Here is a 27512-nt window from a genome sequence, read left to right as displayed (position 1 = left end):
GTCCATAGAGATAGCACAGATATCTCTGAAGCTGTATGTTAAGCACTTGATGAAACTTGAACAGGTAAAGAAGCTTTCAGTCTATGAGGCAGAAAAGTCTATGCCCACTATGCAGATTTATAAACATGTGCCCATCATTTCTAGCTTTTATAGAGGTCTAGTAAAAAGGCTAACCCTCAAATCTTTTCCCCATATGGGATGAGAGTAGGTCACTAAGGTAAGAAAAAAACCACAAAACCTGATGCAAAAGCAGAACAACAGGTACCAGGAAAGATAAGAGCCTTTTGTGAGAAAACTCATACAAGCCTTTCCATCCACTTTCAAATTCCCCTTTTACATTGGAAAATCCTCCTTTTTAAAGATGTAATTAGCAATAATTGTAGGGCTGGATGCTCTTGTCATTTGATTCTTCTGCTGCTGTAACTTCTGTGAAGCTGCTATGGACTTGTATAAGCAAAAGAAGAATCACAAAGCCCCCTACTCTAGGGATCACTTGCCTATTGTTTTTGTTGCAGATCTCTTAATCTCTGGAGATTATTCTTCAGTTACTTAAGCATTCTGGCTGAATTTCAAGACATTGTAATAATGAGCGGGGTGAGGACAGGGGATTTCTAGGCATTAAGAGAAGCACTTCCATTTTGTCCTGAAGCAGACATAGAAAGTTAAGGATGGCAGCTTGATTCCTGAAGCTATTGGAGGCTTTGGGAATGACAGTACTTGCCAATTTATTGAGGAGGTAAAACAGAGCTGATTTACACCAGCTAAAGAGTGGGCTAGATTCTCTAGTGCTGCACAGCCAGTGCACAAAAGTGTTCTATATGATGGCCTCATTAGCTTGGAAAGACGTCAGCTGAATTCTACTGCTTAGATAAAACAGAAGAATGCTAAAGCTTTCCTCAGTCAGATTTATTATCAATATTCTCACCTGTATCTGGTGAGAAGAGTGTGACTCTCTCTTCCAGAGGTAATCCCTGCCAGAGTAATCCTTACTTCTATCACTTCAAGATTACTTAGCTGCATTACACTTTATCTTAACGCCCCTGTGAAACTCAAGCTGAGGAACAATTCTATGACCAATTTTCAAAGCAGCATCATGAAAAAATTATTATTACATCAATATTTCTGGGTCTGTAGCAGCTGCCACTAGGTTTCTAAATGGAGTTTAAAATACTAGGATCAACCTGTAAATGCCTAAATTTATGGGATATGGTTACCAGAGGGACTGCCTTTTGATTCCTTTGCAACTGTCCTGGCTGAGATTTCTAGGGGCGCTTCAGTGGGAATTCTCTGACTATAAATCAGAGAGGTCACAGACAGAATGCTTTTCACAGGGATGGGGTAAGGGCTGGAGATACTTAGATGAAATTGGTGTTTTGTAAAAGAAAAAGGAATTGGTTAGTGCAATTTTACTACAAATTACATATATCTGTAGTTCATAGGGTAGGAATGAACAGCAGGGCATGAGTCTCCTCTGCACAGGGGCTTTTATGAACTTATATCCATTTAACTACTGCTATGTACTTAGTGCTTTTGGGGCAAGAGGCAGAGTAATGCTCTTCTGGTGCAAAGCACTGTCACTTGAAAAATTCCCATTTAGTTTCCATGGCTCTAGATCAGACCTATTAAAAGGAACAGCCATAGCAAAAGCCCTTACAAGAAATCCAAGCTAGTTAAATGTTGACAACTGCTGTATAGCATAATAATATTTTCATAATGCAGACAGAGTTACAGAAATATGATTTCCATGCAATGAATTAGATAAATCTTGAATGCTTTGCATAATTGTTCAGTATTTTTCTATTACTTTCATTTAAAGAGCTTTTTATTATGACTACTTGCACCTCCACATGTTGTCTATTATATAATGTTGGGGATGTAATATACTTTGATTTTTAAAAACAAAAAAAAATTAATTAAAAACAAATGATCCCATTACATGGTTGAGCATATTCACCTTCCACTTCACAGAGTTTCTTCAGAAGAAGGAGCACTGCAAAGGTCTCAAGATCCATATTTCATTAAACAAGTAAATACAAAGACAGTCATACTAAAAATGCATGGAATAGTAAGCCACATCTCACTTGAGCATAAACAATATTAGGTTTTGATGTAAACCATGATCAATCAGAGAAGTATACATAGTCCCATGTTTTTTATGCCTAATTGCTTTTGCCACAGTTCCTTTCTTCATCAATTCTTTTTTGGTGAATTCACAGGGAAAACAGAAAAGAAAACACGTAGCCCCCACCCCTCCACCGTTACAGTACTTTACTTGTGTTTCTTTAATTTAGTTCAATTTATGTTTTTTTTAGTTAGATCTTTCCTAGTTTTCACTGACTTATGGTTCCTATTGTCTTGGCAACAGAGCAACCCTGTTCCATCTTTCTTCTCCAGTTAGCCATAGAGAGCATTAATACCAGCCATTGTCTTCCTGTGTGTTCAGTAGTCCTCAGAGGGTGTGATGAAAGTCAGGAGTTGAGCATTCCTGGGCCAGGTTCTCACTGTCAGCACAAACCTAAATGAAGCATAAATCAATGCATCTGTTTCAAAGGATATTGTATACCAATTCAAGCAGAGATTTGGCCCCTTTTTGGCAGGGCAGCTATTGGATAGCATATGAAGTAACTGAGGAGTTAAGGAGTCTGTCTGTTTTTAGTAACTTTAGTAAGTAATCCCTCTGGGCTCTTTACAACTAAATACCAATTCTTCCATTCTCTTTATATATGCCAGTTTGAGTTTCATGGCTGTTTCTTGGTTCCACATGATATTCCCCCATTTGTTGCCAAGGCTGGAAGGTGAGTAGCAAATGGAGCTGGGGATGTTAAGAAGAGGACAGGACGGGCTTGTGATTAATGTAATCATTGATACCCTGGGAAACTGTATTCTTTCCCTGCCACTGTGATAGTCCTCAGATAACATGCTGCAAGATAAAAAGTCACGTATTTGACATGGGTTCCTACTAATTGCTTCCTACTCCTTAAGTATCTGATCAGATGTGCTAAGAATTTGCAGCTAAAATTAGCATCAATGAGAACTATTTAATTTATAGTGCCCAACACAAAATGAATAAACAATTTGCATCTAAATCACTGTCTCAATTTCCATCTGGAAAATGTGAATAAAAATAACTAATCTAACAAGAATGTTGTGCGGAAAAAAGTGTGAAGTACTGGCATATTACAGTGATGACTGCCATAGGAAAACCACAGGGAAATTAATAATTGTCTTTTTATAAGGATTTGATTAATATTCATTAAATAAGTAAGATCTGCTAACCAAACAGTTAGCAATGATAATGAAATTAATTTTTGTTAGCTAAAATTAAACACTCTTGCACTAAAAGAGGTATGGTCACCTGAAAAAAAAATCCCGACATGAGATTGTGTTGTACTCCAATTAGCTTAAACTCGGGAACTTGCCAACTTTAAAGCTGTCTGGCTTTGTAACCTTAGTGATGAAGCTAGTGTTATTTATATGAAAAACAGCAAAACCACTGCTGAATAAAATTCCAAAACATTGCTTTTTTTAAAAAAATAAGGAAACAGCCTCTATGCAGTATGTAAAAAGACTCCATGTATCATCCCCAAACTTACAGCATATAAGCTCTGAGTGAATTTTCTGATAACTTACAAGTAAATCCATTAAGTAGATTAAGTTAAATTAATTAAAACCAGCATCCTACCAGAGATCTGTCATCTGTGACACTTTTGAATTGGATTTGAATGACCTTCCTGACAAATAACACAGATACTTCCAACTTTTCAGATAGCAAAAAACTACCAAAATCTCATCTTTGAAGACATTAAATGGAGGTTAGCAATTGTTATGATTATTTAGGTTAGCGCCAAGCTTGAGTCAAGTTAGCATGTGTCAGCATTTGTGTAGATCAAGCAAAGGAAAATGAAGAAGGGGTCTGAATGTCTTAGTCTGATCAGGGAAAAGCAACTCTAAAACTGTTAGCTGGTGTGAAGACTCATGAGAGTAATGAACTGGCAATTTAAATGATGATTAAGCTGAACAGTGTCTGCTAGAAGGACACAGAAAGCTCTGTCACCAGGGAAGAAACAAAACTCAGCCTAAGAGACTGACAGCTCCTCATACCAATATCCTCATATTCTCTTTTCTATACCCCCAGAGGACTTGGGTGCAATGCAGGCTTTCTCAGAGCATGCTGAAGGAGGAAAAACCTAAGTTAAGCACTATGTCTGAATTGAATGTCCCAAGAGTGACATCTAAGTAGTGTCCTTGTCTGGAAATTACTCTAAGGAAGCACTCCAACCACTTAATTCTAAGCTTGCACTTAAATGCGTGACTGAATTTGTGCCTGTGACTCTCTGGATCCTGAGCACTTTCTCATCCTCAAAATTTTTGTCTAACTTCGCCCTTCTCAGGCTGTTGCTCCTTATGATGCCTTTAGACAAAAGCATGGTAAAGATGACAATCTTTCTAGAAAGACCAAGGGGCTCCAGTTTGCTTCATGTATTCCCTGCTTGCTCTTCACTCTTTCCATAGTGTATCTTCCATCTGTAAATCTTTGCAAAGTCTCTGCTCACTCTGTCTCATGCCCTTGTGGCTAAGTTGCTGTGTTGAGCAGAGATGGACCATGCCTCAGTCTCTAATGCTGCAGGGAGACACCAGCCCATTGCCAAATCTCAGAGGCTGTAGAAAAAGTCCTTTGTTCACATGCTGGGGGTCCCAAATAATACTTTTCATTATTATGGGTTTTGGAGAGGGTTTTTTGCATAACGTGAACTCATATATGGTTTTGTATTTACAGCTGCAGGGGAGAAGTAGGGCTGTTCTTCCTGTTCATTACTGACTTATTGGCCACAGGTCTGCCCACAAGTGATGGTGGGGTATGAGAGCTTTACTGACAGGCACCTGGCAGCAGCTACGTTGAAGAGAATAACACTATCTCTGTATGTCTGTCAGTTTGACTCCCCACAAGGAAGTCACTTCGGTACCAGTTTACAGACTGGAGCTGAAAGTATCATTCCTGTAAATGGGAACAGTAGCTGCATCGGTTCATAGAGATGTAAGGTTTAATTCCTCAATTCGTATACAAACACTAAATCAATGGGATTCCTGTGTACGCAAAACTCACTCAAGTCCATTATCTCTATTCGGTGTTAGATTAGAGTCTGCCTGCAAGACAAATTGCGTATATGTTGACTGAAACCAAAACCAAGGCTACTGTGAAAGGTACTTTGAAATCTAAGACACCACATAACTGAAGAATGAGTTTACATAAAAAAGGCAAAATGACAAAAATAATTGTCATTAAGCACTGTATTGATAAAGATAACCTCTCCCATTATTTGACTAGCATCTGTCTGCTTATGCTTGCATTGCTATTCTACCTCTGTTCCTAAATCATGTTGAAATGTAAGACTTCCATATTTATTCACAGTTCTAAAAGACGTTGTGTGAGCAACTGAGGATGAAGGAAAGGTGACTGCTGTCAGGCAACTGAAGGCAACTGATTCATTAGCTACCGCAATTTGCCTCTATTTATGTCCTTTTAAGTAGTCCATCCTCACTGAACTTAAACTCCCACACAGCAACACCACCACCTACAGCTCAAACATCAGACTCTCCACCATATGCTAATGGCACCTCTCCCTGTCCTGAGCTAAAGCTGTGTCAGACCTAAGAGTAACAGATTACTTCTTTTGAAAATATACAGTGTCACTTTAATTTTCATTATCCAAAATTAGACGTTTGGGAAAAAAAAGAAACAAAAGAAATGAAACACCTCAATGCAACTTGTTTAAAAGAAAGATTCTTCTCCTGTGTCTTCATCCTGCACCCTGACTTCTGCAGTATAGGACTCCCCATGAAACGCCTTTACGCATTGTAAGCAGAACGTTTTAGTTCCAGAGCAATCCAAGTTCCTCAGAAATTGATGCTTCTGTATTTCTATGGAAAAAAATAGCTTCATCAGCAATGGGAACTCATGAGGTGCATGTTACAGAGAGAGACTTCTTTTTCTACTACTGGACGTGGATACCACAGCATAAAAATTGCTTTACTGCAATCATTTTCCAGTGATTATTTCTTACTTTTTGGTTCTTTGTCCCATGTTGCCAACCACACTGTGGCTTTGGCAGGCTGAAAGGGATACTTCCCCCTTGGTTTCACAAAGGTGGGTACCAGGTTGCGTTGCACAGTTGAGGGAACCATGGTCTCCACGGTGACAGTGATAGAGAAAGCTAAAATCTTGTTACTTGCAGATAATAGGAGTTGAAGGGAAGTGAGAGAGCCCACAGATGCTATTCTGTTCCATGGCCTTTACCCATTCCTCCCCAAAGTAGTAAAGCCAGTTTCTTAGCAGGTTTTGACTCCTTGTCTGCCCTAGAAGGCCCTGTTAGTGCTTTTTTGTACAAGTGTAGTCTGGCTGTTTGTTAGAGGGAACCACAAAAGCTTCAATATAGAAAAGGCCAGCAATTACCTGAATTTATTGTCTGTAACCCTGGCTGTGCCTGTTTATGCACCATGTTTTCTATTGTCACCAGATGTACAGTTATGCAGAATAATGCATACAAATTGTTCTTAAGATGCAATCCTAAGCCACTCACGTAGCTGTTTATAGCTTTCAGCACCAAGATATTTGTTTATAGCTTTGGCATTAGTCCAGTCAAGAAAGCTCTGTTCAAGTCTTTTGTAGTATGTTTTCACATGATTAACCAATTCATGATCAAAGGAGGCTTAAATGTGCTGTTTAAGTATTTCAGGGCACTGCAGGTAATAGCAATTAAAATTTTAAAAAATGAAAAAACAAGTGCATGTCAATTTACTGGCAGCTTTGCTTAAATAGAAAGCTGAAGGTTCACTGGACAGGGGAGTTTCTTTTAGTGAAAAGGCGCAGGAAGCTTAATAAGATTTCACTTCAAATAATATGATCCATGAGGTCAGTGGTACTGATACTAATTTACACTAGCTGAAGATCTGAGCTTGTCTGTTTATACTTCCAGACCCCTACAGTATTCATGCCATGCTATATATTACGCTAATACTTAAAGGAATTAGAACTGTTAATAGAAAATGACTGCTTCCAGTACTGAAAAGTGATTTGACAGTGAGTTATGACTAGATGCAGCGATAAGGATCTGTTGTGCAAACACCTAAGCAATCAATAGAGGAGACCCAGAAGAATTTTGAAGATGCCATTCACAGGGGCTCCATTCTCTGAGGAGCCACAGAGGTAAGTAAAGTGAACTTTGTGGCCTGTTTTAGCATCAGAGTTATTACCTGTAACTCCACTGTACCCAACCTACCCCTGCAGGCTAGGAGAACCCACATGTGTGTAATGGATCTGTTCACATGCTTACAGGCTTCAGTTCTGTCAGACAAATGCATTTTTTGGCGTGGATCTCAATAGTATTAGCTGCAAAACCTGTCTGCAATCTGAGATCAGGACCCCCTACTCCAGCTGTCTTTAGCAGGACTTTTAACTTTGCCATGTTGACCACTAGAGGGTAGTAACATATATTTGCACTAGGTGCCTTACGAATAGGAGAATGGAGTAAGACCTGAAAGAAGATAAAAAGGAAACCTGGTGTACAGAGAGGAGATGCAAGACCTCACTAATGTAAGTGTGTTCTGCCCTCCATACATGTGTCACTGTACAGACAATCATTCACTACTGTGAATCTGTGAGATCAAGAATTATTAGCCAGCTAGGAGAACTATCTATGAAATTCCATGTTTGAAGTTAGCCATGTGCATATTTGTTTTCAAGACCTTGCCTTAGACAATACAGAACACAAAGGTAACATGCTACATTATTTTCCATAGTTGTATGGGTAGCTGGGAATAACTTAAACGCATTGTACCGTTAGTAATGCTGGCAGAGCTACCAGCATGATTTCTGCATGAGAGGACAAGAAGTTTTTGACTTGTAATTATCCAAATCTTTCCAGGTGGGGTAGAAATTTTTTGGTACTCAAACATCTGACTTAGGTTCACACAGTACTGACTTGCTGTCAAAAAGCTATCCAGAAGTCTGCCATATATAAACAGGTACATTTTGCAGAAGGATCTCTCAAACAGTAGGATTCAGTATAGTTTGTCCATAGACCTACATCTTTTCCTGTCTTCATATATCTTACTCTCATCTGTCTTACTGTGTGTATCCCTGTTCCTGTTTATGCCACCTAGAGCTCTATCCAGAGCATCTATGAATAACAAGTATCTTCAACTGTTGTTACTGATAGCACAATTTTTGCTATAATGGGAACAAGAACAGTATCCTGACCCTTTTGGTTTTCAACTCTTCATGTTTCTCTGTTTTACAAGCAAAATTGTTTCGACTTGTCTCCTTTGAGATAGTCAGCTTGATTTCACATCATCGATAATCAGATGGACTTCATGACACATACTAAGTCGCTAAGCTTTAGCAGAAAGTATTTTGGGTTTTTTTGCTTTTGAGCGTCCAAAGATTTCACGGCTTTTGGCAAGAAACAGAGAAAAAAAGCTGCCTTGTGGCTGCTGAATTGGGACTCCAAACTTGTTTTCAACCCTGTTTCAGTTGTAGACCTCTCAAATGATGCTGGGTAAATAATTTTATCTCTCTGTACCACATCTGTCTTTGTGAACTGGGGAGAGTCATTGCTGGGAGAGGGATTTTCACATAATTATGCCTGACCAGTACTTTTTAAGATACGGCTCTTACTCAGGTTTGGACCTCTACATCAAATTGTAACATAAAATCTAATAATCTGCAAATGCTGACATGAACAACATATGTGCAGCAGGAATTCCCCTTTTAAAAAATGTGTTCTTTTTTGTAAAAATGTCCACCAGAATGGAAACAGTGCTAAGACCAGATCTTGACTTTACCACCACTGATGTTCATTTACTTGGTACATTTTTTACAAGTCAGGTAGACTCAGCAGTATAAATACCTGCTCAGGACCTGGTCTTTGGACTTTAAGAGACATATGACACTATTCCCATTTAAGTTCATTACAGGTATTTTGCTTACTTCTAGCATTCCACTTCAGGCCTGTTTCACTAGTATTTCTTTCCACGTGACTTGTGTGTTCTTCATTTTAGGTGTATTTTGTTTTTCTTAATAGAAGTGGGATAAATGGAAAAACCAATGAAATACCTCTTGTATGGCCTCTCTCATCCTGTACCTTGCAAGTTCTGGGACTGCTAATGTCATTCTCTGTGATTTATCTGCTGGGGTGAAGTCGTTCTGACCTGCAATAACAAAGTACATCATTGTTGGCTTGCATGTTATAAAAATGATGCACTATACTCACATCTAAAAGTCAGAATAAACCTTTTACGCAGCTCTTTGTCAGTTCTACAAATGGTTGCAGTTAATCGATGCTATAAAACTTTCCTTCGGGCACTGGTATTCAGTGTTCACACTGGGAAATGCAGTTTGAGTCTGACATTTTAAATACCAGTGGTATTATCTAATAAAATAACTTGGGGTTTGAAAATTCCCATCGGTAAAAAAACCACAAAACTGCTGTTGAGTTAGGGTATTTCAAAATGTCTTTTGGAGCATTGGGAAAAAAAGATACGTTGTACAGACACTATTATTTTGCTACTCTTCCTGCAGACACTTTTAACTCAACCAGGGGTCTACTGTCTCATTGGTGCATCCATGTAATTTTCATCAACATTAATGGGAGCTATGTGTGTGAGCTGATGAGGGCACACGTTGAATTCAAAATTCTTTTTTTCTTTATTAACAATTGTCATGCAAGTCTTGTCATGAGAGAAGCCCTTGAGACTTTTTTTCTACCGTGCCATAATGAATACTGTAGATTTAGCAAACATTTCAGGATTTCTCCAGGATATTTTTTTTTCATTTTGTATTTTACAGGTTTGCCATTCTGAAATCAACTAGCTCCATCTCCGGGGCTGTGCAAAGAAAAGAGGCAAAGGAAAGGAAAGTCGCCCAAGTGATGACAAACTGTGGAAATTCCATAGGCTGTCATCTAACGTTTTAATAGTGAATCACTAGATAGACATTTTCTTACATTTAGGTGTATAAAGAGTAAAGATAGTATTTGGAATTTTGCTCTTATGAAGCCCTCAAAGAAACAACATTAAACCTATCAAGGCCATTTTCTTAGCATTTCCTGAAATTCTGGACACTCAAAAAAGGATGACATAGAGGAAAGATGTAAAAAGATCACAGTGGAAAAGTCAGAGAAAAAAAAAAAGGCCGCCTGGGACTCTCCTCTTAGAGTACACGCTGTACTGTATCTGAGGCAAGGCCATGCCTAGAGGGCACAATCTATCCTTAAGTGTATGTGACCTACTAACCACAGTGAAAAAAAAGAGCAGGTGATCTCATTTACTGCTTTTCTGAGGGAATAACTTTTGCCTTGGCAGGAGAAATTTGAAGAAGGCACTCATGCTAATGTGTGCACTGCTACTCCCACGGGGTTCACGGGCTATTCTTCAGAGCAGTTGTGTCCCAGCTTTTCAGCAAAACTGTTGAAAAGGTCAGCGCAAACTGACCATATTAAAAAAAGACGACCCTTCAGTCCTGCTGTTGGAGTGTCTGTTGTTCTCATTTCTAGGCAGGTCAAAAAACCTAAGTAACATGCAAAGAATACATTTCTGATACAACTTTTCAAGAACCTCAGACTTTTCAAGGATCCTTTTCAAGGATCTCCAAGTATATCATAAAGAACAGGTGAGCTGGAAATATTTTCTGAAAAGGAATGAAACAAAGAAAAGGAAGCTAAGCACAATAATGGGATTTTAGACATCTGAACTTTGGGCTGCCTACTTTTAGCTAATTTTAATAGGACCAACGTTTAGGAGGGCAGGAGCTCTGCACTTTTTGGTAATTGGGCCTCTGCCAGTGGAATGGCAAATATCTGTGACACATAAACTCACCAGTTAGCATGGCAATTCTTGGTCAGAGTGACTTGCCCAAGCTCATGCAGTAAATCAAAAGCAAAACCCCTACAACAGGACAGAGTCCTATTTTCCAAAGTTTGTTTATTCAACCAGTTGGTAACACTTTCTTCCTGTTCCAGCTGAGTCATTTAGTCATTACAATGCTATAGTTTGTTTCAGCTTTTTATATCGCCAGCAGGTGGGGATTTAAAAAGGACTTTGCTGTTCACCTTTTGGTCATCCTCATAACATTCATCTGTGTATTGTTTTATTTTGCTAGAGGCTTTCCCAACAGGCTGGCGTTTTCTCTGAAAAGCTGGATCACCTATGGAGCTAGGAACTGTGACCTTCTGGTGCTTGAATGGTTCTACAGAAACTTCAGAACTTCCTTTACTTTTTTTTTAAAAAAAGAAAAGTCATTAAAACATAGGTTTTAGAGAGTCTGAAATCCCCTCCTACAATTCTTTGCTCTTTGGGGAGGCAGGGAAACTGCTTGAGCCTTCAGTATTCTGGACCACCCTGTTCAATACCTCATGGATTTTGGAGCTGGATTTTTCAGTTTTTGATAAATACTTATTGTACTTTTATGTTAGTAGCATTAGCATAGCTCAATTGTCTAAATCTTGTTCTAGTATCTAGTAATGTTGTTCTAATATCTAATAAATATTGCATCTAGTATTGGTGCTCCCACTCTGAATGTGTTTGGGCCTCTGTTACTGAACAGAAAGGCTCTGAAGAAAATCAGTTACTGAGGAAGGTGTTAGTATTTCAGTGTATGTTATTTGTTAGTTTTGTTGGTCTTTTTTTTCGAATGAACAAATGATTGGTATAGTTAGGAAATACATTTTAAGGGAAATGATGTTGTTTTTCCTTTGTGATATAAAACCAGTATTTTGACCAGTATAAGCAACCACTTGCACCAGTTAATAGACCTCAGTATGAAAATCTTCAGAAAGCCTCTCCCTTCTTGTCTGTGCAACTGGTGGTAGAAGAATCCTGTAGCTGCTTTCCTTTTGATGAGCAATATCCTGTTGACTCCTCAAATTGTTCTTCAGTCCTTTACTTTCTTTCATCAGATGAAACTCTTCCTATTGCTTTATGCTTGATTCTGCTGTCAGGTGTGCTGGCTGTTGCTAACCTACACCTGCCTTGCGCTCTTCATCCCAACGACTGTCCTAAGTCAGGAACTACCTCATGTGATCTGTCTTCCTTAAAAGCTTATCTTTTGCACTTGCCACTGCTATGCATGGCAATTTGATGAACAGATATAGATCTGCTCATTGGTGCATAGTGGCCCCAGGTTCTTGGCTCCTTTGTTCTATTTGCCTACTGCTTAGCTTGGCACTCTTTTTTATTGTTTTTGAGTAATGCCTTTTGTTTTCTGTGAGACTGCTGTGAATACAAAGAGCAAAGTCCCACTTTTTTACCTCATCAATCTCTTTGCTCATCTTTTACCAAATACCTGGGATAGTGTATTTTCATGGAGCAGGGGACCCTTTATCATTTTGCCATTGTCATCAGTCGCTGGCCTGTCTTTAACTTTTCCTTCCAACATTTTGTGGGAACCTAGGGCTGGATGTCCTCTTCTCAAATTCCCAGTGGGTGCTAAATTGCTACAAATCTGTGCACTTTGCTATTTCCCACTATGTGTCAAATGCCAGGTATGCCTTATCTTCCAAGAGATATGGCATGCCTCCAGATGACAATTCCTGTCTAAGGGTCATTTCTATAATTCTCCCTGCAGTAGGAATGGCAGGCTATTGTAACCAAGAAACCAAGTGCTTCTTGTAGTTAAAAGACAAATTATCCAACAGCATAACATATACAATGTTAAGTTGTGTGACAAAAGCCCACAAAGGAGCTCAGAGAGACAGTAACAGGAGGGAGATGCCCGAATAATACCCTGTTGGCCTACTCCCAGGCCCATCAGAAAGGCCATCAGCACAAGCCCAGATGAGCACATGGGCACAAGGGCTGGCAGGAACCCAAATCAAGGACTCTCCAATCAGCTTTCAGACTAAGGGGCTCACTGCCTAGGGATGGGACACATTACGGGATGCAAGGGAAAAGCAGTTCCGGATTGCACAGGACTAATTATGGGATGTTTAGGGGAGGAACCAAAGGTGGAGAAAGGGAGAGGTTTAGGTGATTTGGGGAGGGACAGGAGTGGGAAAATAGAGGGGTAAGCAAATAAAAAGGGCCGGTTGCATATACATAATTGGCTCATCAGAACGCCTGTCTGGCTATGCCCTGTGCCTCATCAGCACAGTCTGTCCTGTGTTCTTATTAAACTCTTTTCTAATTCTTTCCTGGGTGAGGGGTCTCTATTCTGTGCGCATATGTCTATGGGGGTGTGAGTCCAGCAACTGGAGACAGAACACAGGCTGGAGGGCCTGTGTGTCTGTGGTGCAGTGACTGATTGAGTGTGAGTGTGCGAGTGAGTGTGTGATTGCTAGCAAAGATCAAGCCAAACCAGCTGGTGAGTAGGTGAAGTGCCCCGGGAGGAAGGGGGTGAGGGGGTCTCTAAGGGCCAGCTCTGGGTGTGAAAGCACCTGTGCATCTCTAGGGATGAGAACACAGGGCAGGCGGGAGCAGTGGGGGTGTCAGCCTCACTGGCTTGTATGTGCAGGTGCCAGCAACTGAGCAGACTGGGATCCAGGGGCCAGCTACTGGGCAGACTGACTGTATGAGTCCAGTTGTTGGAGGCATCCACCTTGTGCATATATATACATATATATTCTCACTAATGGACTTCCATCCTGCTCAGCCAGAGAGGGGAGCAGGATAAGGCCATCGGTGCTGCCTATGTTCACCTGAGTGCTCCGAGTGTCTGTCTAGGAATTGTGTATCCAGCCATGTAGATATGTCGTGCATGTTTAACTCAAACTGTACCTCTTACTTTCTCTGGTAAAAGTTCCCCTGTGGTCTAGAGAATTAATATTTTTACTTGTTCATCCTGGTCAAAATTTTTTAGGCTACTTGAGATCTCTGCAGAGAAATGCAGGGATATTCTAGGACGTTGACTGAATGTTCCACTGAACCATCTGTGATAAAATCTAGAAAATTTGCTTTATTCAGTGTATTTGACATCGTACAACCTCACTGCATATTGTTAGAGTGCCCATAAAACATCCATGATAGCTGCTAATATGTGCTTAACAGTCACTTATTTGTGATATAGTCCATCAGCTTGTGATCAGGCTGCACATGCATTTTGTAGCAGAAGCTGAATGGATGGAATTGCTCTACAACAGAAAAGCACAGCTGGAAACTGTGTTTCTGTTTTCATGTGCCTATTTTCTATGTTTTAACCACCAAATGCTCTGGTCTCTGAGCTCTACTGTTTCTAGGCTTCCTGAGCAGTCACCTTGCAGCTGGAACTGCTCCATACAGCTGTACGATTTCAAGAATGGTGCCCCACTCATAATTTTCTTTACTTTTTGGGGTTCTTGAGCATTGATCGATGGATGTTACTTGTCTCAAGGATTCACTGTCTTCTGAGAAGTATGCACATAATCTGAAGAGATAGCTGGCCATCTGTCATGGTGTCAAGTTTTTAGGGGAAGACAAAAACAAACTCACGGAAAAAGAAATCTGTTGAGGACTATGGCATACACAGAAACAACACCTGGCTCAGAAAGTCCCTGAGCTGAAAACAACTGGATCCTGAGAGAGTACTGTAGGGAAGAATCATATACACTTGCCCTGGACTTATTTTTTCCTAAGTTTGTGTTTACAGGCACCGCTGGAGACACAATATTAGGGTAGGCGGACACTTGATCGGACAACCCAAGACAGACATCCTTTTGGTCTTTTGTACCTCAAAGACAGGTCAGTTACCACAGATCCATCCTCACCCTGAAGTGTCTGATTGCTTTCAAGTTTGGTTTCAAAAAGACCCAGTCAAAAGCTTCACACATTGAACCTATGAATGTGTCTGTACAGAGTATTTGTATTTTTATGAAATACAAAGCTCAGTGTATGAAAAAAACTTCACACACAGGTTTTCAGATTGCCTTATTAAAAACAAAAAGCTCTTTCCAGCTTAATAGTTTAACAGTTCTGTGAGGCACAGGTAATGACAGCAGCAGGCTTGAGAAAAGGACATTAATATTTCCAAAGGGATCAAGAGAGTCCACAGTCCAGAAGAAGTAATACTGTGAGAGCAGTTATCTATTTTGTTATTAAACATTTTACAAGGTTTTACCTTAATCCAGCTTGAAACAAAGATGATACGTAGATGACGAGTGAACAGTTCATTTTTCTGGGTGAACCTTAAAAATGAGATACTAGAATACATAGAATGCCAAGAATCCTAATAATAATAGCTAAATAAATAATAAAAACAACAACAGAAAAATCTCCCAAAGTGTCTATCTAAATACTGTCATAGTATACCTCTGCTGAGCGATGTGGACCAGTTCAGGAGCTGCTAATGTGGGAGGCTTTGTGGAAGCACTGTCTTCCAGTAACCAGTATTAACTAGTTCAAGTTCCTCAGCACTTGCTGGCTAGTAGAAAAAGTGTTTGAACTCTGAGGGTGTTCTAGGAATTTGAAACACCATCCACTTACTGAAATCCCATCCTTTCTTTTCTTAGGGTCTACCTCGGCTTCTTAGGAAGATGGTAGATATCTAATGCAAAGGGGACAAATTCTCAATTTTAGACTGTTAGAATCTATTTGGAGATGTTGCAGATTGATATCATTATCCTCAATAGAGGCATTATCAGTTTGTCAACAGTATTGATGCCTAAATGTCCTTCAAATACCTGGCTCAGTTTATTATGGAGTATCTATACAATGAAGTTAATTCCCAAAATATTTTATTCCCAATACCACTTATCAAAGGGGTGTCATGTGTCCATAGGTATGTGGATGGAACATGTCATTCAGGATGTGATAATGGATCCTGATATTGCAAATGCTGAATATTTTTGTCCTGTTTATCTTTAATATGTCCTTATCATTGGTATTAGCTATTAGGTTATTCTAATTGGAGACAAACTCCTAGTTTATGTGAATTCTTCTTACCATGAGAAGACTATTGATTCATTCTATGCTAATTACACAAGTTTATTGGTGCCTTTTCTTGCAAGCCTTACACTTCCTTTTTTTATTTTTCATTATTAATGCCACAAATACATTCAACTGAACAAGTGAAAAATATTGAATAAAATGTCCCCATGGACCTGTTTTTTCCTCTAGCTTCTTGCATCATTTCATGATCCATCTTGACCCTTAAGATTCGCATGGGAATAAGAAGAGAGGCAATTGCAAGCATCTAAGAAAATAAATGAACATGAGGACTTTCATTAGACACAAGCTAGTGTCAATGGGAGTGGGTGAAAAATGCCAAAAAATGCCAATAATTTTGCTCTGCTTTGTTTCGGAAGTGTGATAAAACTAAGCAAAATTCTAGATCATTACTTTTTTTATTCAGTCCTTACTCAACTCAAACTTGCTGGCATCTGTGTTGAGTCCTTCTTGAGTGAAATTTCTGGGATTTAGTCCTTTAATGAGAACAACGAAAGAAAAATAATTAATGGGGAAAGAAGTAAAAACACTGAAGATGGTGCCAATACACTAACTATACACTTAAATTACACTGCCTGTTCATTTAAGTACAAGATGATACAGAATAAGGTCAGGGGAAATCATCCTATATGCATCCCCAAAGATATCTGATATATCCAATGACAGCAGAGCCCTGTTTATTCAAAATACTTTTGGAACATCAAAACATTTGGATAAACAGGGCTTCAAATAATTGAGGGAGTTATTGTATAAGTAATTCACACCAGGGGGACATAACCTAGATTCAAAGGAGTGAGTTTCAGATCAAAGGGGTACAGATAAATGGGATTTTGCTCTATATGGACAAATAAAATAAACAGTATTTGATTATTCAGGAATCAAGAAGTGTCCAAACATTTTTTCAAAAAGAGTTTAGGATGAAAGGTCAAAATTGTTGCAATAGGCCATACAGAAGAACATTCCCATGGAATCAAAATAACAAATAACTAAATCAGACCAAAAAGGTGTGGGGGGTTTTTTTGTGCGTGCGTGTGTGTGTTTTTTGTGGGTTTTTTTGTTGTTGGTTTGTTTGTTTTTTTTTTTAAACTCACCAATCTTCCAGTCAGGATCACATGAACTTTATCAATTTTTTTTATCTTATTCCAGCCGTGACACTGACACATATTTTGTCGCGGAAGGCAGGGATTTGTAACATCCGTGGCTCTGTAAGTCATTTTCCCCAATGCCCAACAGAAGCAAACTGTAAAATACACAAGTTGGGTCTTGGATGGACAATATTTTCTGATTGCCCATCTTTCTATTAATATCATGACCCAGATATGGTTTATCTACATACAGACATCATAATCTCCTATTAAATGCCCTTTAAAATACAAATATTGGAATTTAAAAAGATGTTAAGTGTAAAGATCTATGCTGATATTCACCCCCTGCATTGTTAATATGGTGGTGTGGATAATTTGCTGATTTAGACAAATAGACAGTCTTTTCCTTTTTCTGAAAGTTACGCTCACATTCCCATAATTCAGTATTGCCCCTTACTGTCTGAGGAAGGACCTTTTAATAGTGGGGGTGGCAGAGAAGACAGACTCAACATTTAAAGGGGAGTTAAAGGTCTGAAAACATGACACATTTCAATTCCTCGCAACATTTCATTTCTGCGGCCAAAAGCCCAGTCAGGAGAGTGCTTCTCCCGGCACAGTGCCTCACCTCAAACAGCCCCATCCTGGCTCGGAAGCCATAGGGCAAAGAGGGCCCATGAGGGATGGTGTGTGTGGAAGGTGCCTTCTGCCTCAAGTTTCAGAGACATTTTTTCAACTGTGTCACAAGACATACCAGATTGTCCTGTTGAATCCATCCTGACGTTTCTGGGCCTCGTAGTTGGGTTTTTGAGCCCTCAGGTCTGTCAGCGCTGCCAGGTCCGAGTCCTGCGCCACACCTGGAGCAGGTTCACTTCGTACCACGGGCAGGCTGTGCCTCACCCCTCGGCCGTGGGGCAGGTCTCGTAGGCCTGTCAGCCGCCCATTTAGCCGTCGGTCCTAACAGCCTACCCTACGCCTCTCCACAGGGGCACTCCAGGCAGTCTTCCCCCCGCGGCCCCAGACCCGCCCGCCCCCCCCCACTTTGGCGAAAAGAGCGGTGCTGCGCCTCCGCCATGTCGCCGTCGCTGCCACCAGGGCCCGCTACCTCCTCTCTCCTCCCCCCATCCGGTCCCGCGGCTCCGCCGGGGGCTGCAGGGCAGAGGGGAGGGGAGCATGGTGTGGGGAAGTGCCGCCCCGGTTGTCAGTGTCGTTTTCCCCAACCGCCTGCCCTCCCTCCTCGTTGCAGGACTGCGGGCTCAGGTGCGTGAGGCGACGCACCGGGGTTCTGAGGGGAGAGGGAGAGGGGTGGGAGAGGGAGCAAGGATGAAAGAGGAGCGGTTGTTGGGCTTGCAGTAAGGTGGGGGAAGAACAATGCTTAATGAAAGATTTGGGGGAGGGAGCTTGGAGAAATGGCAATTTGGAGTTGAATTTAGTAGGGGAGGAAAGTAAACACCTGTGGGGGCTGGAGGGGGCAGAGGTTGCCGTTGGAAAAACGTAGAGGCAGTCCTCTCAGCAGAAAAGGAGTCTTGGTGGGTGGTCACACAGGGTGAGGTCTGGAGGGGGAAGCAAAGGAATGGGGATGGTTTGGGGTGTTTTGGAGTTTGCTGGCAGGTTGCTGCAGTGGCACAGTCTGGAAATGAGTAAAGATGAACCATAAAGAGCAAAGCAGGGGAAGGTCAAAGCAAGTGTTGGGGTTTTGTTTCCTGAGGAGGCAGGAGGATACCTTTGAATTGCTTTAAGGTTTCAGTCCACTGGCCTCATCTCCCACCTCTTCATCTTGTTAACTCCTCTGCAATCTGTTGGGTAGAGTTGTGTTGTCTGTGATACAGGTGAAGAGCCAATTTCTAGTTTTATTCCAATTTACATCAGCAGCTGCTGTCTGTAGATACAAGTATGAAAAAAAAGTAAATTTCCCTCTTTAATAAAAAACCTGAACAAACCTGAAATAGTCTTTTCTCTCAATGAGCAACAGATAATGATAAGGCTTCTTCAAGTTTTGCCTGCTCTTTACTCTCCCTTTCTTTTACAGGCTTGTCAAGGCTTCCCTCTCTGACTGAAGAATTCTTGCTGTGTGTTGTGTCTCAGTTGCAATTTGATAAGAATATCTTGACCAGTTTTCTGTCTGGAGTGGGGCAGAGAAGAGAAGGTAAAAATGGAACTTGTGTGTGGTAATGGTTTCAGCTTGATAGCCCTGGAGTCTGGCTGAAACTGTTGTATGGTCCTGAATCCAGAAAGTACATAGGCTTGTGCCTATACTTGAAGCATATCTGCAGAATCTTTTATTTCATCCAACTCCTTAAGCTCTGAAGGTTAAACACAGGCATAAGTACTTGGACAAAAACAGTGAAAGTTTTCTTACACTGCTAGTATGAGGCCTGTGGATCTGGGAATCAGTTCCTATTACCATCTAATCCCTGGATTTTCTGCTGTGTTTCTAATTAAGATAGTGGCCATGCCATTTTTGATCTGTTCATCTAAGGACCTGAAGTCTATTTGCTTCCATCAAACTCAAAAGCAGGTCTGTCACTGAGTTCAGTGGTTACAGGATTGGCCCTGTTTTTTTCCTATGTTTTTTCTCTTTGCCCCCCCCCCAAGGCTCTCTTTAGAGGGTAAAACCCTCAGAAGATGTAGATCCTCCAGAATGAAACAGAATCAATGAATTTCTCAAGCTCATTTTCAGAAGTAGGTTTTTTTCCTTTCCTAATTCCTGCCACAATCTCAGCCTTTCTTTAATACTCTGGAAGTACAGCTGCATAGTGGAGTATAATTCAGAGGAAAAAAAAAGGGGGGGTATGTTTGGGTCTTAAAATAATATACACATTAAACTATATTTAATTGTACCTTATCAATAGACTGATAAACTTAGATGTTTGCTGTTCCTAATGATCATGATGCTCTGTAGCACGCAGAGGCAGTAACTGCTGCTGATGGAAAAGAAAAGGTAGTGGAAGGAGGTGGGGAGAAGGAGGTGAGAGACGAGGAGATTGGCTGCTTTTACTGTCAATCATAGCTGCGGGCCCCAGCTCTTCCGCTGCTCTAGCTCTGGCTCTCCCTTGAACAGCTCCTGGAGAGAACAAGGCGTGCGGAGCTCGGATCACCAGCATCATGCTCCTTGGGCTTGGATCGTAGATCCCTCTCTTTGAACATTAAAATAACTCCTTCGTCCATCAGCGTCCCAGGCAGACTCAGCGAGAAAACAGGCACGTGAGAGAGAGAGGAAAAAAAGAGGAGGAAGAGAAAAATCTGCAACCAAGTGGACGAAAGCAAAGAAAAGGAGTGCTTTGCTTGCACAGCTGCAAAGTGGGAATTTAAAGAACTGCAGAGAAATTCCAACTCATCAGCACATATACATTGCAGAATTACAGATCCAGGTAGAAATGACATCAACAGGGAAAGAAGGCAGCGGAGCTCAACACGCACAATATGTTGGACCCTATCGTTTGGAGAAAACCCTAGGAAAAGGACAGACAGGTTGGTTCTTCTGCAGCAGCACAGGCACTAGGGGGAAGGTGCTGTAGCAGCCAGCGAGCTGTTGGGGATGGGATATTTGAGGGTTCAGGTTTTCCCATTGCTGTTTTAGTGGAGATAAAATAGGGGATTTTTGCCTTTATTTATTTTTAGTTTTCATTTTAATTCTTTCTTTTCTTCCTTTTTTCTTTTTTTTCAAAAAAAGAAAAAAAAGCCCAGGATGCTTTATGTTCATTACTCCTGCTAATGGGTGTTGTTCTGATGACAGCCAGAGTGCATGCAGAGGACAAAATAGATGATCTGCTGGTGGTGAATTTTCACGTCAGTTTCTTCACTGCCCTACTTAGAAGCATTTTATTTTTAATCAAATTATATTGAAATGAAAGGTTCACAGGCTGTAGTACTGAGGAGGTGGTGGTGGTGGTAGTGGGGGAGTCACCAGCAGTATTTCATGACATCATGATTGAAAAGGGTGTAGTCCTTAAGGTGCATTTGGGGGGGTGGAAATATGTACAGTATGTCTGTGGCACTGACTGCTGTGGGTATTTAGCAAATATGGATGGATGGGCTGGTGGTTTTTGTGGGTAGGGTCTGAAATAAAAGAAAAATAGCAGATCGGTAGCAGAATTCATTCTGGTTATGCTGTGTTTTTGTAGGAGGGATTGAGGGGGGAGGGGAGGTTATTTAATTGTTTTTCTTAAAGCTTATTTATGAAACTCACCCCCAGCAGATTTTCCTGAATGGAACAATGGTAAGAAATATTAAAAAGAGGAAAGTGAGTGGAGGGAATTAGCAAAGAGCAGGTGCTTCTGCCCTACATGACATAATTAGATCCCCTAAATGCGTTCAAGATCTGGACTTACTGTTGCTTGCTTGGATGGCATATTCCCTTCAAGGGCAGGGGAGCATTAATTGGAAGAAAAACCCTTAAAAAGAAGCCCAAATATAGTCCTTTTTTTTTTTTTTTTTTTTTTTAGTAACAGGTGCAATAAGCAATGGCATCTGGCAAATTCATTGGGTTGGGAGCCCCCCAAAAGTGGATTGAGACTCAAGATTATAATTTAAGGAAGGGGGAAGATGAGCCATAGGGGGGCTTCTTTGGGCATGTGGGTGTTAAGTGTTGTTCATTATGGTGGGACAATAAAACATGATGCATTGTGGTGTATATTTTTTTTTTTAATAACGCAGCAGAGCCCATCTGTTGTCTAAAGGATTTAATAGGCGTTTCCATCCCCAGCTGCTGCCTCTGCTCTGCCTGCTTCCTCACTGCCCTGCGTGGCAGCAGCTCTGCAGTCCGCAATTTTCTTAGGGACACAGTCAAAATCCAGATCTTTCTCTGTAAGAAGCAATGCTCTTCTGAGATGATTGATTATAACCCCCCCCCCCATCCTTCCCCTCCTCTTCACAACCCCATAGCAACCGTTCAGAGACATGGATGAAGATGACATTGTCTTCTAGTGAAAGTGACTTTTATTTATATTTCATTTTTTTTCAAATCTCTTCAGTGTATCAGCTGCTAAAGGTAGCTCTCTGTCACTGTTTTGGTTACCACCTTTATTCTTTGCATAGCTCAATAAGCCCTTATTTCTGCAGCTGTATTCTTACTAAAATCTGTTTTGATGATGATAATGAAAATACCAAAAAATTGCAGTGTGTTGGTAATAAAACTGCCCTATTTCTGCTGGTAATCCTTTCCTGGATACTCTAGGTGATCAAAGAGCCAGCTGTAGACGACAAATTCATTTTTGTCTTCATCACAATTTCCTTTTTTTCCTCTCACCTTCTCAGCACCCCTCCCTCCCCTTTAAATACAATTGTGTCTGAGATTCCTGAAAATACAGCTGCATTAACCTTTTGCTCCATGTGTCATAGCCTGACGTTGTGGTCCTAAAGGGTTATCTGCAGCTTTGGTTATTTTTTTCCTCTCTGCTAATCTTCCTATCTTCCTCCTAAGTGATTAGAGACGTGGGGGTGGAGGGAGAAGAGGATGTATTTAGAGGCTTGCTGCTGTTGGCCTCTGCAGTTATTCGACCAACTGGGCAAGGGTGAAAGTTTCCTTTTGCGGTTTTACCATATAACTGATCTTTATAGATAAGTCTGGTGTTCGCACACATGAATGCACATAAAATGCACAATGCATGGTGTCATAGAAGCTGGAGGTGGGGGGAAGAGGAAGAGAAATCTTAAAAGTAACTGATGTCAGTCTATGTCTTCCTTGCTATACCCGCCCTTGATTAACGAAATAATACACTGAGGTGAAATCTAACTCGGTATTAAACATACATGGCTAAATATGGAAAGATGCCTTCTGGTCTTCTCGCATTTTCTGTGCTAATCACATTTGGGAGCATGCAGAATGGCATGAACAGTGTGTGGTACGTAGCTAGTCCTCATCCTGCTTGTTTTGGAGGGTAAGCAGGCAACCTGCAGCATTTTAGGGAGAGGACAACAAGCGCAGTATGAGGGCCTGATTCACCATAGTATGTTGTCATGGTGTGTAACTTTGAATTTGGGTTGCAGTGGCATATGGATGAAGAAAATAGTGGTTGTAATCATTCCTTTAGAGCTTGACTTTAAAGCTTGGAAGATTAGGAGGTAATGGCTTGGAATTTTGGTTGTTTTTTTTTTTTTTCTCCAAAGGGATGGGGAAGAGTGAGAAATAAAATCTGGCAAAATGTAATGATGAATAGAAAGTGTAAGTTGTGTTGCAAAATCCTATCCATTTTGCAGTGATCTTCATATCCATCATTTTTATTTTGAATAAAAAATTCTTGACTCTAAGGCAGGTCTAGCTTTGCTCCCAGATACATTGATATTATACAAATGTATTAATCATCCTTACTTGCTTTTAGTGACAACAAAAGAAGGGGGCTTTGGGAAGGAGCATGGGTTGATAGTTCAGGGCAGACTTAGAAAGGGTGCCATGGAGGGAGAACTTAATGGTAAGTAGAACTCTCACTGGCTTTCTCTCTGTGAAGTTCTCACCGATTGCCACCTTAATAGCTGAAAAAAAGTGTTTACCAACAGCAGCCTACTGGTCCCTGCAAAGAGGTACAGTTGCTGTATCTGGGACATTAGTGGAACCTGGTGACATCTGGCTGTGGGTGGGCAAAACTGACATGGAAAAGCCTTCAGTTCAAATTGGTGGGTAACAACCGTTGTTGAAAGTGTTGATTAGAATTCAAAATCAGGTATGCAAAATTTGTCCTGAGTGGCCTTCTGTGCTGGTGCATCAAGCTTGCTGAGGATGACTGATGCCACAAAGAGAGGATTAGGGCTTCTTAGTTGGAGAAGTTGGAAAAGGGCTATGCAGGCCAGCACTGAAAAATGTCTGTGCTTAGCTATGTGCTGGTAGTGGGAATGATAGAGGAATGAAGGGAAATTATTTTTAATAATGTAGCATATGAATTTAATGTATAATTTGAGTACTGTAGTAAGATGGTTTGCTTCTGTAATGGGTTGAATTCAGAGCACCTCTTGTTTATTGCAACTGGAGAAATAGCTCATGGAATCTGTATTTGAATGATTTTGCAAGAATACAAGAAGCAGCATAATCTTAATTATTGTACTCAAAAAATTATTTTACAGAACTCAGTGTAAAAGATCATTACTATATATATACGGGTGTGTGGGGAGAGGTTGGTTTATCTAAGTTTCATTGATACATTCTTCTACAGTTAATTATAGGAGGTTTTCATTGTAATTAACAGTAATGAACAAAGGATGTGTGTCATGTTACAATAACACACGTGGAAACAGTGTGCCTTGAGAAACCCCAGTTATACCTGATCATGAAGCACTGTTTTAGTTTTAGATCAAACAGAGGCTTTTCTCCATTTGCCATTAATTCTGTGTGAAATCAGCTTCTTGCGTATTCCTTGCTTTTTTTTTTTTTTAATTCCACAAGTATCTTTGTTCACGTGTTTCTTTTGGCCTCATTAACCCCTGTTTCACCATTGAAACTCTTAAGAGTAATTCAGATTGACTGTTGTGAATATTTATTAATGTGTGCAAAGATGAGGAACTGAAGTATTTCTTATGAAGAGCTTCAGCGTTTTGGAGGGTTTTCTTGTGTTTTCATTTGACAGTCACTGTATAGGCTTCAGCATCAGTTTGCTATGGCACCAATTCAATGTCTAGTTGAAATTTCCAAAGCGCTGCTTTGTCTACAAGCAATAAGACACTGGCTCTAAGTGGGAGTTACCCTATTCACTTTGAGATAAACTTGATGAAAAATTTAATGTTGCTGATCCATTTTGTCTTGTTCCTTTTGTTCTGTTTTAAGCCCAGTTCTGCAGACATTCAATACAAAGAATCCTGCTTGAAACTCATGGCACTTTGACCTTCGCAAAAAGTGCAGGGGGTCCCTTTTCTGCATTGTATACCATATAACTTACAGCTATTTTGGTGTATAACATGTTAATTATATGAGCCATCAGTGAGGTGTTCAGCAGTATGCTATTGGGTTATATAAGAACAGAAATCATTAAATTTGGGTCTTAGCGAATTTAATAGCCTTTTATTCAGTGAGAGCTTAAACAGGATGTTTCTTTACAGCCTTAACCACCTGTTTCCATGACACCGACAGAAACTGAGATTTGTTAATTTTTTTATTTGTCTCTGTCAAATTTGATTGAAATTGAAATTTTTAGCTGTCTAGATGAATAATGAATATATCGTTACAGAGGTGTAAATCGTTGTAGTTCCCCCCCATGGCCTTTTTAAACAAACAAACAACACAGCAGTATATATTCTGTTAATGTTTTCATATATATATTTTACCTTCCTTAAAAAAGTTTCTTTCAGAACAGTGAATCCATACCCTTTGTCATGATAGTCTGTGAAGACTTAAATGGTGAATTAGTAATCATAGAAATAAAATATTGCAGGCAATACTGTGGGCAGTAGAGGTCTTAAGAATGAAATTTTGCCAAGAAAGGTTATGTCATAGTGACTTAGACTTAATGGATTTTCAAGTAATCGTTACGAGTTTTGAGAGATTTGGTCTTTCTTAACTTTACATACTTTTGATGTGGTTGTTCAAAAGTACTGTTTGCCTGCATTACTGACTAAAGTAAACTAGTATTACCATGCTATGTGTCTGAACTGCAAAGTTCAGATATCCCTTTTATGACTTTCACTCTTTTTTTTTTTTTAAAGCAAATTCCGGTTTGCTAACTACAGTGAAAATGATTTTTAGCTTCCATCCTTCTGCATACTTCGTAGAGGCACACCATTAGTCTTTTACCTCAATATCAGTAGCAAAATCATTATGAACTTGTTGAAACAAGACCAGGCCCTGAATGGTTGTTTTTCTTTGTAAAGCACAGTGAGCTTTCTCACCCAAGAGTTGTTAAAATTCAGATACTGTCAAATGAGTAGGACTATATGACTATTTATATACCTACATTTCAGATATCAGCAGGAGCTACAGAAGCAGTGATTTCACAAATAGAGTTCTTGCACTGCTCAAGCACTTTTCTACTTTTCATCACTACTCTAACGTCATTTTGTGCCGCTACAGTGGGAAGGGCTGCATTACAATGATAAGAGAGGTTGGAGAAATTAAAAAAGCTTCTCAATAGAATTTACCTCTTGAGAGGAATTCTTTCTGATCTCTAGAAAACCTGTGATTCCATGAGAAGAGCAAATGTAGCATTTTAAGTGGGTTCTTACAATTCCTTTTGTAAATTGAGTGGAGCAGCCAGTGTATGTTTTGGATTCTCCAACATTGCAATATGTTTTAATATACCATAAATTTACTCCATGCATTATATTTTGGGAAGTCTTTAATATTGTATGCTTTAGAGAGTTAAACAGTAATTGCAATGGTGATAATAAATGTTGATATCCACCTCAAAATTAGTAGGTAGGTAATATAGAACAAATGTAGGTGGTGAAAGAATTCCAGCTTTCAGAAGAAATTTGAAAGAAAATGAGAAATTTGGAAGTAATACCCTCTGAAGTAAGAGACATTGCATGAGGAATGTATTATGCACATAGGAGAACCATCAAAATAAGAGGTGGAAGCCTGCATATAGATTTCCATGAAGGTAGAGTAAAGGCAGAGACATAAATGAATGCTCAAGGAGTGTTCCTCTTCAAATGCTGAGATACTGTAAATTGCCCTTCAGTCAGTGTTATAAGTTGAGCTGACTTCAGTAGAAAGATCATCAAGCCCATGAGAAGCAGATAAGGGTGGAATTTTTTTTGTTTGTTGTGGATTGTTCTATCAAGAAATATCCCAAAGAAATTTTCTGGTTTTGTTTTAAACATACCCAAGATATTTAGCAACCCTAGTCAATAATGCTGTTCAGTCTGCTTATGGAATATGAGGAGATTGTTCCATTTTCAGTTCATGCATAAACAGTACTGTTGTTCTACAAAACATCCATACTGATCTGTAGAGTAACATGAATAATTTGTTGTAAATACTGTTCTTAATGAACTTAAACCATCTTCATCTGCAGTGTCTGTAAGTGCAGAGTGATTTCCTTTAAGTCCTTATTTGTTTCAGATTTTCTGCCAAACAACTATTTTTATCTCCTTTCCCCAACTGTCTTTACCTCAGTTATGGATTGGTTGCACTTAAACAATATTAAAAGATTTGAATTGTACTCTTGAATGTAGTCTGTTGGAGACGCTGCATAAGAGTATTACATTCTACTTGGATAGTTGTGTGAGCACTTCCAACATAAATGTTTGCAAGTGCAAACTGAAAATTTAGTTTTCCTGGACAGTTTGGACATGATTCCCATGAGCACCCTTGCCTGGAAGATGTGAAGTTTTCCAGAAAGGTTTTTTGAAAGGCGCACAAATATGACCAGATCAAAATTACTTAATTTCAAATGCCCACTTTTAGAGCATATTAATAGTGTTCATCCAGTTCCATTTGACTTATTCTACATTTAATTTTGAATAGGGATATAACATTTTTATTAATTCCTTTAATTCTGTTTACAGACTAGAAACATTACTGATAAAATCCTGGTAAAAAACACGCAAAAAAATCCACCCAGAAGATTTTTTTCATTGTTTCATAGCTTTTGAAAA

At 39.9% G+C, this 27512-nt stretch overlaps 1 protein-coding gene across 1 annotated transcript in view; it reads left to right on the top strand.

The window, feature by feature from the left end:
- Window positions 1-18782: 18782 nt before the first annotated feature.
- The window catches only part of BRSK2 (BR serine/threonine kinase 2), a 326522-nt gene continuing 317792 nt past the window's right edge, over window positions 18783-27512 (top strand). The window contains exons 1-3 of the mRNA XM_050897207.1: window positions 18783-18820; window positions 19021-19137; window positions 20053-20462. Of these exons, the coding sequence (XP_050753164.1) occupies window positions 20369-20462 (94 nt within the window). The 5' untranslated portion in view covers window positions 18783-18820; window positions 19021-19137; window positions 20053-20368. The remainder of the gene's footprint in view (window positions 18821-19020; window positions 19138-20052; window positions 20463-27512) is intronic.

The sequence above is a fragment of the Gymnogyps californianus genome, chromosome 5 (assembly GCF_018139145.2).
Source record: "Gymnogyps californianus isolate 813 chromosome 5, ASM1813914v2, whole genome shotgun sequence".
Classification (NCBI taxonomy): domain Eukaryota; kingdom Metazoa; phylum Chordata; class Aves; order Accipitriformes; family Cathartidae; genus Gymnogyps; species Gymnogyps californianus.
Note: the sequence above shows the minus strand (reverse complement) of the source record. Positions and strands in the feature narration are given on the sequence as shown.